At 37.3% G+C, this 12,836-nt stretch overlaps 3 protein-coding genes across 3 annotated transcripts; 2 read left to right on the top strand and 1 right to left on the bottom strand.

Annotated features, from left to right (window-relative positions):
* Window positions 1–60: 60 nt before the first annotated feature.
* LOC116289204 (tubulin polyglutamylase complex subunit 2) lies at window positions 61–4,002 on the top strand. Its single transcript, XM_031696084.2, has 7 exons — window positions 61–136; window positions 289–368; window positions 484–571; window positions 1,102–1,239; window positions 1,996–2,097; window positions 2,812–2,975; window positions 3,511–4,002. Exons 1-7 carry the CDS (start codon window positions 61–63, stop codon window positions 3,736–3,738), a joined length of 876 nt encoding a protein of 291 aa, XP_031551944.1. The 3' UTR covers window positions 3,739–4,002.
* Window positions 4,003–4,191: 189 nt separating this feature from the next.
* LOC116289205 (uncharacterized) lies at window positions 4,192–8,945 on the bottom strand. Its single transcript, XM_031696085.2, has 4 exons — window positions 8,340–8,945; window positions 7,082–7,266; window positions 6,233–6,532; window positions 4,192–5,891 (listed from the first exon to the last, which is right to left on the bottom strand). The coding sequence occupies exons 1-4, from the start codon at window positions 8,826–8,828 to the stop codon at window positions 5,774–5,776; spliced, it is 1,092 nt and encodes a 363-aa protein (XP_031551945.2). The 5' UTR covers window positions 8,829–8,945; the 3' UTR covers window positions 4,192–5,773.
* A 222-nt stretch (window positions 8,946–9,167) lies between these two features.
* LOC116289195 (UPF0235 protein C15orf40 homolog) lies at window positions 9,168–11,034 on the top strand. Its single transcript, XM_031696075.2, has 2 exons — window positions 9,168–9,554; window positions 9,825–11,034. The coding sequence occupies exons 1-2, from the start codon at window positions 9,227–9,229 to the stop codon at window positions 10,049–10,051; spliced, it is 555 nt and encodes a 184-aa protein (XP_031551935.2). The 5' UTR covers window positions 9,168–9,226; the 3' UTR covers window positions 10,052–11,034.
* Window positions 11,035–12,836: the final 1,802 nt, after the last annotated feature.

Raw genomic sequence — 12,836 nt, 5'->3', positions numbered from 1 at the left:
AAGAGGTAAAAGCTACTACTCACTAGCCCCCCCAACGTCGTGTTGTCATTGGTATCCAAGATGGCGTCGTTCAGTGAGCAAGCAAGAATGAAAGAGCTGTTTAATAAAATGACTCTTGGCGTTGTTCGCTCGTTAGGTCAGTAGAAAACCATCTTCACATACTCAGGAACTCAAACAGACGTTTGTGATATTTAAAAAATGAAAAAAATTGAACGAGAACTGTCTCGAAAAGCATCAAATCATGAGCCTTGACAACAATGTTTTGGTTTTTGTGTGCCTCTCGTTTAGAAAATAGGCCAGGAGTGACTGAAGTACGATTACTCGATAGAAAACCAGCTGCAAAATCAATTATTGATACATGGGAACAGGTAAGGAAAGATAAATTTTGTGGAAAGGTAGACGTAGTTTTACTCTAAATTATATCATGAGCCAATATTAAGCTTTTTTGTACTGATGCTTGGCTGTAATGCTTGATTGTTGTAGAGCAACATGTGCATTCTTCCTCAAGACATACGAAGTTTCTTCCTGACATCTAATGGTCTTTTAATACAGTGGTGTGTTAAATTTGGGGGTAAGCATGCAACTTATTTTCAAAAGTTTATAACCTTAACTTTTTTGCAGAATTTTGTGTAATTTCTAGAAGCTAAAAATATCCCTTAGGTACACTTAATTTTTTTAGTATTTTAACTTAATACAATAATGAAAGTCTAAGCTTAATATTTTATTGACTAAAGCATTACTTTATATAATTTGCCATCATTAAAAACACAGACTAAAAAACAAAAACCCTATAGAATCGAGGCAGAGTCTCAACAAATTCTACTCTTTTGTATATGATGCCGAGTCCAGGAATCAAACCTCACAGATAATAGGCATGTTCATCTTTGTCTGCCCAGAAGCTAGTCTAATCAAATCTTTGCCCTGCCAGTCATTCTGATCAGTAACATTGAACCAGAAACTAGGTATGACTGAGGTAAAACTAATTTGGCTGGTCATCATGTCCAGCAACTTACAGGCCATTATATTAAGCCCTGCCATGTTGAAGTGAAGATGAAAATCTTGATTAATGATTTAATGAATAAATAAATGGATTTTTCTCAGGGAACATGTTTCCACTTGGAAAAATGGAAATCAACTCAGTCGCTGGGCTTATTCCACTGACTAAATCCCAGACACCTGCTGATGATAATCCATCATTACTAGATGTTGATAGCCTGACTGATGAAGAAGATGAACAAGGTATAGATCATACATCACATGTCTCAGTCCTCATTGGGCTTCCTGTGGTGAATATAGTATACTTCAGGGCCTGGTTGTACGAAGTCTGGATAGCTCTATCTGATGGATGACTCTTATTGAGTGGATAAATTTATTGGATAACAGCATCGACTTATCCACTGAATAAGGATTTATCGCCGGATAGCACTATCTAGGCTTCATACAACCGGACCCAGTTTCAAATTTGTCTATTGGTTTGCCTTAGCCTTGATATTGTGGAGAGTATGTGTGTATTGTTGAATTTGTGCATTCTTTTATACCTTGCCATTGGTATCTGTGAATACTTTGATGTTGGAAATAAAGCTAACCCTGTCAAGTAAATAAGTATGCATAAGTAATCAAGGAATGCTCAGTGTACCAAGGAATACCAAAAAAGAGGCTATTGAGGATCGATCAGTTTGTTGATAGTTTGAATTCAGCAAAGTAAAACAGCAAAAATGAAATCGCAAAAACATGCCCAATGTACTCAAACTGATAGAACTGTATAAATAATTTTACTCAAGGGGATGTGTGCAGGGGTAGCGCACCCCCCTCCCCTAGATGAGCTGATATCTAATGTATTATTGGTGTTTGAGTTTGTAAGCAAAAAGGGTGCACCCCCACCTAAAATGAAAATCCTGGATTCGTCCCTGTTGCACCACACTTTTTATGATTTGACAAGTACAACCTTTTCATGATTTTTGTATTTTGTATTATGTTGTTTATGTGTCACGATAGGTCACGTGAAGCCTCATTTTGACAATAGATGTAAAGTATTTGAAGTTGATCCATGTGATGGAAGTGGAAAGGTCTGTTTAGTCTATAAACATATTAGAGCAGGTAAGCTAGTGTGATATAAACTTGTGAATGCTAATTTCAAGATTGGCCCACATTCGCATAATCAATCTCTCTCATAGATACACTACCACTACATGCAATACAGTATTCTGTAGATACAACTCTTAACTCAAATGTGGATTTTTGATCTTTTTGGAGAAACGAAAAACTGGAGAAAAAGCCTCATGACAAGGGAGAGAATGCCCCCATCACTGGAAAATTTTGAAATAGGGCTAAATATTCCAAAAAAAAAATCTTAAGTGGGGTTGTGCTAAAGCCCCACCTCCATGCTCCCTGATAGCTTTTTCGTTAAGATCCAATTGCATTAACAAAAGTACACATAGTTGTCAGACCCTCACTCACCGCCCAGAGGGGCCTGACCTACCCCCAAGATAATGGAAAAATCATTTAATATGCCAAAGGGGGGATGAAGATTTATCCACAAAACCTTATTTTTTTACAGGCCCCCCTTTAGTACTAAACTTAATTTTTGAAGCCCCCCCAAACGATGCTCCCCCTCGAGAGCCCTCTCATATGTATGACAAATGTTTAGAGGCCCCCTTTTATGGTTGCCCCTCACCCCACATCTTCATCCCCACCCTCCCTCCTAATATTACATAATTTAATATCAGCATAATGAATGACTTTTCCCTAAGAGAATGCTTTTATTTTGGAACTACTCAGTAAGCATAATGGTTTATTTAATTGTTTCATCAGGTGTGACAACAAGTCAGCCAGAGGTATGGTTTTTAGATCGTTCTCTGGAATGGTCCTTTCTTGCCAACAATTTTTCAGACTACTTCAGGATGATGATCACCCATCTTGGCTTACCATTATGGCAGTACATTTTCACAAGCACTGGCATTAGCCCTGAAACTAAGGTATGTTATTTTTAATCCTTACTTCAATTCTGTTACTGTAACAATTTCACTGGCAGCAGAGCAAAGAGAAATTGGAGGGGTATCTGAAATAGTTTCATTTTTGTCCACTTCTTGTTGTTTGGAGCTGTAGGCATCCAAGCAGTGTCGAGGTGGGCTTCCTGTGCTGTTGTTTTTATTTAGTTCTTTTCCATGTCCAAAGGATTTTGTGGCAAAGTGTTAGTGATTGTGGGCTATCGAGGGAGAGGATGTTGGTGGTTTTCTTTAACTCTTTTTGGTTTCAGAAAGGTTTGGTCAGTTCTTGATCCCACATAGGATGTGACCAGGTTTTGGTGTCCATTTCTGTGTGTGTCGGGGGGGAGGGGAGGGGGATTCAGGTGAAGGGGGTGAGATCTTGGTGTAAGTGTGTATATATTTCAGAAAAAGGCATTAACCTGAGTTCAATAATTGGAATTTGGAAGACAGAGAAAAATAGAAAAATAAATTGGATCGATATAAGAAGAAAAGTTTTAAGCAATAATTTCATTTTATTTCCTAGCAATGGTTTAATCTTTATGCTCCAATGCGCTTGGCAATTGACACAGAATTCTCAACTATCTGCGATGAAATCTCATCAGGTGAAGGCAATCCTCTGAACAAACTTGATATCAATAGACTATTTAAAGGAAAGGTTGATAAGAGTAGAGGGCGACCACCACAAGCCAAGAAACCACAAGGAACTAGAACAAGTCATACTCGCACAGGACAAAGAGGAGTTACCAGATGAGAAATTTCTCAGGTTTTCATTTGTCGGGGTTTATCTTATGTGCATAAAACTTTGATGGCTGGAAATCTGAGTCTACAAAAATTCTAAAGCTCTTAAATTATTACTTAACATCATCACTTCAGTACTCACTTTGATGAGCTAGTACTGTCTAGATTTTATGATAAATCCATTATTTATTTTGTAATGTAATCAAAGCAGTATATAAATATCTGGAATGTATTAAATAAATTTATAAGTATCCTAAACATTTATTATTACAGCCTGTTATGAACCATGGGCTTTGACAATGAAATTAGTACAAAATTCAATATAAAAGGGGGGGGGGGGGGAAGGATAGTTTCTGGAAATTGGTTCTATCCTTTGCTTTGAGGATTTTTCTCCAGTTTTTCTCCCTCTGCGAAAATCGACTTTTGAATTCAAATTGGAATTCAGTGAAGAAAGGCTACTGTTAAATCCCATTTATTATTTATTTATTTATTAATAGAGTATCAAAAAATTATAAACAATATAAACTTACATTAAACTCTATTAATCTATAAATAATATTTCTTTTCCTAAAACTTTTAAATACACTCACAATGTCATATATATATTTACCATTTGAGAACTACTATATTTAAAGTTTTGTATAAAACTGAGACTTTTGACCATAAAAAAGTACAACAAAAAAAAAAAAAGTTTAAAAAATATTACTTAAAGCTCAAATAATCTATTAGTAACCATTAAAAAACTCTTGTATGACAAATTGCAATAAATCTTACATGCATAAGAATTTTTTGAAAAACACCAAACATCTACCTTTAAAAAATTGAAAATAAACCCTTGTAGTATGTTAGAGGATGGGGGCATCAGAAATTGGTAAACTTGTTAATAGTTTATGAAAAGACTGAAGAAGAGGGCCAATGGGCCTTTCACAACTTCAAGTTGCATGAAAAGTGGGCCAGCTCAACTTGAGACCGTGGACAGCTGTTTTGGCCTGTATTGGGCCTCATCAGCACGTTGTTTCTAGTGAGCTGGTAGAATAGTTCTATATTGGCAAAGCAATGAATTTAAAACTCTTAAAACAATTTTAGAAGAATTCTGAGCAAAAATCGGAGGCCCCTTTCTTTAGTTTGTAATTCAAGGGCAGAATAGTTTCCCCCACATCTGCTTTCATTGCCGCTTTCATTGTTGTCATTCAACGCTTTTTCCCCTGAGTACTATGGGAGAAAGCGTGGCGTGACGACACTGAAAGTGGCTGTGTGGGACACTAAGGGTGGAAGTGAATGAAAAATCTAGATCCTTCATTTTTTAAACTTTCTCTCTCTTATAGATAATAAATAGTATTTTCTGGACCTATGTGTAAAAGGTATATTCTATGTTGATTCACTCATCGCTGCTATCAATGCTTTCTTCAGTCAATAGACGAGTTTCGAATTCCAAATTACCACTGTGTTCCTTGATTACAGACTCATTTGCACAGGGTTAGCCTCGTATCAGTGTTTAAATATTCACAAATACCAACAGAAAAGTAAAGAATGCACAACTTCAACGATACGAACATTTTAAAACTCGATGGACCTTGACTGGAACACGTGAATATTCTGCACAAACTTGAGGCTAACCCTGTGCAAATGAGTCTGTAATCAAGAAACACAGCGGTAATTTGGAATTCAAAAGGGGTCTATTGATTACAGTATTTGGCTAACTTGCTTCTAATAGCACTGTTGAATCACTCACTGCTGCTATCAATGCTTTCTTCAGTCAATTCATTACAGTATTTGGTTAATTTGTTTCTAATAGCACTGTTGAATCACTCATCACTGCTATCAATGCTTTCTTCAGTCTATTGATTACAGTATTTGGCTAACTTGTTTCTAATAGCACTGTTGATTCACTCATCACTGCTATCAATGCTTTCTTCAGTCAATTCATTACAGTATTTGGTTGCCTTGCTTCTAATAGCACTGTTGATTCACTCATCGCTGCTATCAATGCTTTCTTCAGTCAATTCATTACAGTTTTTGGCTAACTTGTTTCTAATAGCACTGTTGATTCACTCATCGCTGCTATCAATGCTTTCTTCAGTCAATTCATTACAGTATTTGGCTACCTTGCTTCTAATAGCACTGTTGATTCGTCTCAGTCCATACTGCCTTTTCCTGAGTTCTTTTCTGCAAAAAAAAAAACAACACCAAATTATCTGGGGGCTTAAGATACTCCTGGACTTCGCCACCCAAGAAGTGGTCAAAGATACCCCTAGATTTCAACACCTAAAAGGAGGTCAAAGGTACCCCTGCATTTTACCATACAAGAAGGAGTTAAGGTATCCCTGGATTTCAGCACCCAAGAGGGGGTCAAAGTTACCCCTGGATTTCAACACCCAAGAAGTGGTCGAGGATTTCCCTAGATTTCAACACCCAAGAGAATGTCAAAGGTACCCCCGAATGTCACAACTCAAGAATGGGTTCATTTACTATCAAATGTCATCAGAACATGTATTTTAGATACATACTTCTTTTTCTTCATATGCAAAACAAAATCATCTTCTATCTCTTCCAGCTCTTCTGATTTTGAGTCAGAATCTTCTTCAGAACTAGATATATGTCTTTTCCTTGGTAAGGAACTGTTTGAAGAACTTATGGATTCACACTCGCTTTCCCAGCTGAAGTTTGACCCACTATTGCTGCTCTCTTCTGAATCACTTCTTAGGGAAGATTCTGATAGACTAAAGTCATCATCATTTGGGTCACTGCTGTCACTGGTTGAAGATACAGCACTCTGACTAGAAAAGGATCCAGAGCTGCTTGACGGTCTGGAGGTGGGGACATGCAAATGGACAAACTATGAATTAGCAGCTCAAGAGTAGGATGTATGTTATGCAAGGACTGCAAGGTAGGGGCTTGGGATGGGGCTAAAGCACCCTTACACTTGGATAATATTTACAAAATTGTCAAGGCTCGGCCTCACACTTTTACTGTGATTCTCAATATTCTGTGAGCTCTGTTGGCTTTTTACTGCCACCAAAAAAAATTTAAAAGGTGTCGAGTGATTAGTTTTCATTGATGGCAGCTAAAACAAATTTCACAACAAGCCATTGAAATGTCTGAGTTTGCAGAATATTGAGAAATGCAAAAGCCTTGGGTATACAATCCTGCTTTTTTTCAAATCTAAGCCACCAACACGCTGATTGAGAAAACAGTTGCAAAAAAGAAATAGGACAATACACTGCCGCCAATCAGAGAATATAAAGTACAGACCAATTTATCTGATTGACGGAAGTGTGTTGTCCAATTTCCCTGTCGCGACTGTTGTCTCGATCAGCCCATAGCACTGAAAAGAGTGGTAATAATTAATAACTGACCTATTTCTTTTTGATGTTTTGCTTCTTCTGATACTAAATGTCCAATCTTTCGTAAGTTGTTCATCTAAATATGATTGCAACAGACCACCAATGTCTTCCAAGGGAACCAATAAAGTTTTTAGGTAATAAAGGTGGGTCTTATCAACATGGCCAGCTTCTTCTTCATCATCTGTTGACCTTGTAGACTAGGATTTATGCAATAATAATCAATGATGAAAATGACAATATTGATGATGACGATGTTGTTTATCCTGATCAACCCACACCATATGATAAGATGTAAGTTGTTGACAAGAAGTCTGGTTGGTAGGTGGTTGGTAGGTGGTTGGTAGGTGGTTGGTAGGTGGTTGGTAGGTGGTTGGTAGGTGGTTGGTTGGTAGGTGGTTGGTAGGTAGTTGGTAGGTGGTTGATAAGTGGTTGGTAAATGGTAGGTAGGTGGTTGGTAGGTGGTTGGTAAGTGGTTGGTAGGTGGTTGGTTGGTAGGTGGTTGGTAGGTGGTTGATAAGTGGTTGATAAATGGTAGGTAGGTGGTTGGTAGGTGGTTGGTAGGCAGTTGGTAGGTGGTTGGTAGGTGGTTGGTAGGCGGTTGGTAGGCGGTTGGTATGCGGTTGGTATGCGGTTGGTAGGTGGTTGGTAGGTGGTTGGTAGGTGGTTGGTAGGTGGTTGGTAGGTGGTTGGTAAGTGGTTGGTAAGTGGTTGGTAGGTGGTTGGTAGGTGGTTGATAAGTGGTTGGTAAGTGGTTGGTAGGTGGTTGGTAGGTGGTTTGTAGGTGGTTGGTAGGTGGTTGGTAGATGGTTGGTAGGCAGTTGGTAGGCAGTTGGTAGGTAGTTGGTAGGTGGTTGGTAGGTGGTTGGTAGGTGGTTGGTAGGTAGCTGGTAGGTGGTTGGTAGGTAGTTGGTAGGTGGTTGGTAGGAGGTTGGTAGGTGGTTGGTAGGTGGTTGGTAGGTAGTTGGTAGGTGGTTGGTAGGTGGTTGGTAGGTGGTTGGTAGGCAGTTGGTAAGGTGTTGGTAGGTTTTGAGAAATTAAAAACTGTGTGATTTAGCAGCTGGTAGCAGCTGGTTAGCAGCTGCAGATTGATTACAATAGCCACCAATGACGATGATAACAATGTTGATGACAAAGATGATAATGATGTTGTTGTTAATGATAATGATGATAATAAAAAGATCAAGCTACATAAAACACCAATCATTATTCATACAATCAACTCTCAGTTTGTGGGTAGCACTGCACAAAAAGATGATACATATATACTTACTCTTGAACATTCATCCTTCCCATTACTGGTACCTGCAATCTCTCTACTGATATTTTCAAACGCATCAAAGAATTCAGTGTCACTGTCATCGGTAGAGTAGGTAGCCTGGCGTTTTCTGGGAGAATTCCTTGGCGATTTTCTCGTACCAGAACTTACTTCCCCATCCGTATCTTCTGAGTCGCTTGAATCCCCTTCGACTGATTCATCAAACATATCGATTAACTCAACATAATCCTCATCACTATCAGTCTCTGCAACGCTTACATTCAATCTTTGGTTCTTTCTTTTTGAACTTTCTTGAACACTTTCTTCACTTTCACTTTCAGAAACGATAACGTTGGATTCATTTCTTTTCCTACTCCTTAAAGTCAAATTCTCTTCGTCCGCAAGCACTGCGTCTTTGCTCTTTGTTCTTCCTTGGTCCGATTTGTTTGCCTTCTTAACTCGATTTGCTTTCTTCCTAATGGAAGACCTTGCTCTTGATTTCATTATACTCTTAGTAGTAAGATTATTTCAATGTTTTCTTTCTGACTAGATACGTCGATACTATCAGTTCTATTTGCTTATTGGGCCGTTCGAAAGCCAGCATCCGTTGAGCTTAGAAATTATGAATCGAAAACCAATCGGCAATGTCTCGGAAAAGATTCGGCCACTCGGTAACTCTTGCATAAATTCAAATGCGTTTGCTTAAAGTTTGATTTTTACGAATTAATACCTAAAAACTCTTTCTCTAAGGATACCCTATCTCTTTCTTTTCTTTTAAGATAAAAAACTTGACTGTTCATTACTATTCAAACATAAAACGAAGCAACGATTAGCAATCGGAATCCGATCTTTGCTCGTATCAGTGGTAAACGAGAAACGCCTGGAAGATATCTGATTTAAACATGTTTTTGAAGGTTTTGTCAAGAATTCTCCCATCCACCTTGAGAAAACCTTTATTTCTTCTTTTAAATTCTTCCAGGGTACTTTTTTATCAATCAGATCGTAACTGCAGAAACTTTAGAAGCCTATTTTGCAAGTTTTTTGTTCCGTTTTTGCTGACAGATGGTCGTAGAATGCCGAAAGGGAAGAAAACGTCGAAGGCCAACGAAAAGGCTGATAGTTCTACATCAACAGCAAACTCAGCACAGTCTGCAGTAACAATGTCCAAAGATGGCAGCATAATCATTAATGTTCAAGCAAAACCTGGAGCCAAACAAAATAATATTACAGGTAATATTACACCTTACGTCATAGACTTTAACAAAAGACTTCTCATTACGGGTCATTGTAAGTACCTGTACGCCAGCATGGCCGCCATGCCTTTTAACCCTCTTGGGAATGGTTGAAAATCACCTATGAAAGAATTTCCTTCTCATGAGGATTGAAATATTTTATGGCATTAATATGTTAAATTGTTTTGAATCGAAGGTAGCGATTTAGTGCTAGGAATCTATAGATGATTTAGGGAAAAAATATTAATAATTGATTATGTTTATCCAGAGGTGTCGGAACAATGCGTAGGGATTCAAATATCTGCACCGCCAAAGGAAGGAGAAGCCAATGAAGAGCTTGTGAGTTATTTAGCGGCTTTACTTGGAGTAAAAAAAAGTGCAGTTACTTTAGAAAGAGGGTCAAAATCAAGACAGAAAACTGTTAGTATTGAAGGACGTAATCTGACTGTAGAGAATGTCATGGCTTCCCTTCTGAAAGAAGTAGCTGGTTCATAGGTGATTTATCTGTGAAATCTTTGTCTGTGAAACAGCAATCAATCAATCAATCAATCAATACTGTATTTATTAAAGCAGGATGAACTTACATATAGCTATAATAAAATATAAATAAACTATGACTACATTTAATAAAAATACACAGATGATTATTGAAAATTTTGCACACTGATTGGTCAAGAAACTCTCACTGTCACACGATAATCACCTCCAGCGATAATCCAAAATAGCGGCCAGCAGTTTTGTTGCTGTTACTGAAAAATAATGTCTTTTATCTTCTTTTTTTCTTTCTTTTGAAAGAATCACCTGTGTATTTATACTAAAACAATTATTTGCCTCAGCCTCAGTGAATGTCGGGGAATATTTGCCGAGACGCTAGTCTTCAAGCGGCGAATAATTGTTAAATATTGGCTAAATCTATTTATTAAGATATTAGAGTACATACCATATATCTGTAAAGGAGTTATTAACTAGCAAAATTGTACAAATTACTGCAACGTTTTGTAGGTCTATGGTATACTGAGGTCTACTAAACTAACTAATTTGGGCAAATTTGTGCACTTTTTTACATTTTTTATGCAGATATATGGTATACAATCTATAAAATAGTGCAATGTCTTGTTTTATCATTGCTATAAATATTATTTAGTACAATCTAGTGCTCGTCATATAAGAGTCTTGTTTCATGAATATAGTGTTTGCGCTCTGGTGTATGAATCATTGATTCAAGTATTTATCAATTGAAATCATAAAAGTGATAAATTATGAAAAGCCTAGCAAATAAATAATTTAGATAGAGTGTTTTTACTTGGTCCGTAGAAAGAATAGTCAACTTAATACATAGTAGTAGACACAAATTTCATTTTTTTCTTTTGTCTTTTCTTGGACTGTTAGTCACTAATTATACAACTTTGTTTACCAGGCCAAGTAAAATCACTCTAATATAGTAATGCCAGCAAGTAATAAATATATTAAATAAATTATTTAGTGAGTATTGTATCTGTGTATACATTGCAGTAGAGTACCATTGATGAAACACTACTTATGGATTTCTCAATTTCTATTGAAATCAATAAAGTGGATGGAACCTCTGTTAAGTAGCCAACCAGCCCGGGGGGGGGGGGGGGGGGGTACTACCACCCCAGCTTGGGTAGGGGTGTGCCACCAAGACCTCAAAACCCTGACCCTATCCCAGACCTAAAATTTTGATTTTACATACCCTACCCCAGACTAAAACTAAGAATTGTACACCCTATCACAGACTAAAAGATGGAAAATACGGTTTTACAATCGATTGCAATCAATATTTACTAACACTTTTAGCGTTTTTGTGCCGGCAGAAAGCGTAGCCTATTCGCCAGACAAAAATGACCAAATCGTTAACCCTATCCCAGACTAAAATGACACCCTATCCCAGACAAAAATTCAAAAGTTGATACCCTACCCCAGACCCAAAAGCCGAAAAACCATACCCTATAGGGCGGCACACACCCGTATAGCAAATATAGGGGAGTATCCCCCCCAGGCCAACCAGCAGGTTGTCAAAGTCCCATGTTTTGCAGTAATTAGCCTGAACAGCCACTTGACAAAAATTCTTTTTTGAGATGTGTGATAGAGAGCTGACAAAAATATAAGGCATTTGGGCAAGACTATCATGTGTGCTGTGGAAAACACATACAAAACTTTGAAAATTATGTTAATGAAGGAATGCTTTGAAGTTTTTTTTAGTTGGGGAGCAGGATCATAACTTTTCGAAAAAATATAGCTCACTTTAGGCAAGATCTTTTCTTCAAGAGTTTTGGAAATTGCCTTTAACTCTATGGTCTCCAATAGTTTCTTATCACACTACTCGAAAATGCCTCGTTTTGATGTCTGTGCCTGCAATACTAATGAAAGCGCTCAGGCATTGTGGAAATTGTCTATTCCCCCAAGGTCTGCTGCTTCAAGTGGTCCTACTGTATATTGAACAGATGTTTTGGATGTAAACAGTCCTTCATTCTACTCTTTACTTTAAGAAAGAAATAAAATATGAATAAACTGAACCTCCATTTATACCCAGCATATATCCTTCCCAAGGTGTCCACTAGGACACCTGTGTCAGACACCAGTTTATTGCCTGTGTGTAGTGGTGCAAGTTAATAGGGTATTATGAAGAAAAGGATGGGAGGGGAAATGGAGTGCATTCCTTTCTCTTCCATTTCAACTCTATACCCAGGATAATTGCTTGGTTTTGATCAGCTGATAAATGTCTTTGAATCCTGTTATAACTTTGACCACCATGTGCTGTCAAACAAGAAAATTTGCAAATTTGCAAATTCAGCTGATGAACAATAGTAACACATAAGACAGGAAATAACAAAGTGAAACCAGGTAATAATAGAGGTCTATACACCGAATCAAAATATGGGAACCAATTATTTGAATAATTATTGTTCTGTACTGACTTAAGCTAATGACTAGCCTCATGTTCATGTGGAAAATTAGCATTTTCACATTTATGAGACCTAGTTAGTATAGAACAATAGTTATTCATATTAATTGTCATATTTTGATTTGGTGTATAAACTCAAGACAATTTACTAATTAACAATGAATAGCAGAATCAAACATGAAGGTAAAGTAAATGGTTTTAAACCATTAGGTCTGTTTTCGCATCCTCCATAAATAGTACATAATTGTCAGAAAAGCGTGAAAATGATTCAGAATTTTTCAAAATCATAGTCTAAAATCTTGATAATATTTGAAACGGTGTGAAAATGGTCCGGCAAAATAGATCAAAACGATG

Source organism: Actinia tenebrosa, unplaced genomic scaffold (assembly GCF_029948245.1).
Source record: "Actinia tenebrosa isolate PJP-AT-01 unplaced genomic scaffold, QUT_ActTen_1.0 PGA_scaffold5__44_contigs__length_20552954, whole genome shotgun sequence".
In the NCBI taxonomy this organism is placed as follows: domain Eukaryota; kingdom Metazoa; phylum Cnidaria; class Anthozoa; order Actiniaria; family Actiniidae; genus Actinia; species Actinia tenebrosa.
Note: the sequence above shows the minus strand (reverse complement) of the source record. Positions and strands in the feature narration are given on the sequence as shown.

Bases quoted from the DNA above. Each gene is read 5' to 3' on its own strand.
- LOC116289204 (XM_031696084.2), top strand. From the start codon at position 61: ATGGCGTCGTTCAGTGAGCAAGCAAGAATGAAAGAGCTGTTTAATAAA. The intron at 572-1,101 runs GTAAGCATGCAA...GATTTTTCTCAG, and splicing joins GTGGTGTGTTAAATTTGGGG to GGAACATGTTTCCACTTGGA. The intron at 2,976-3,510 runs GTATGTTATTTT...TTTATTTCCTAG, and splicing joins GCATTAGCCCTGAAACTAAG to CAATGGTTTAATCTTTATGC.
- LOC116289205 (XM_031696085.2), bottom strand. From the start codon at position 8,828: ATGAAATCAAGAGCAAGGTCTTCCATTAGGAAGAAAGCAAATCGAGTT. The intron at 6,533-7,081 runs GTCAGTTATTAA...CCCCACCTCCAG, and splicing joins AAAACATCAAAAAGAAATAG to ACCGTCAAGCAGCTCTGGAT. The intron at 5,892-6,232 runs GTATGTATCTAA...TTTTTTTTGCAG, and splicing joins TTGCATATGAAGAAAAAGAA to AAAAGAACTCAGGAAAAGGC.
- LOC116289195 (XM_031696075.2), top strand. From the start codon at position 9,227: ATGTTTTTGAAGGTTTTGTCAAGAATTCTCCCATCCACCTTGAGAAAA. The intron at 9,555-9,824 runs GTAATATTACAC...ATGTTTATCCAG, and splicing joins CAAACAAAATAATATTACAG to AGGTGTCGGAACAATGCGTA.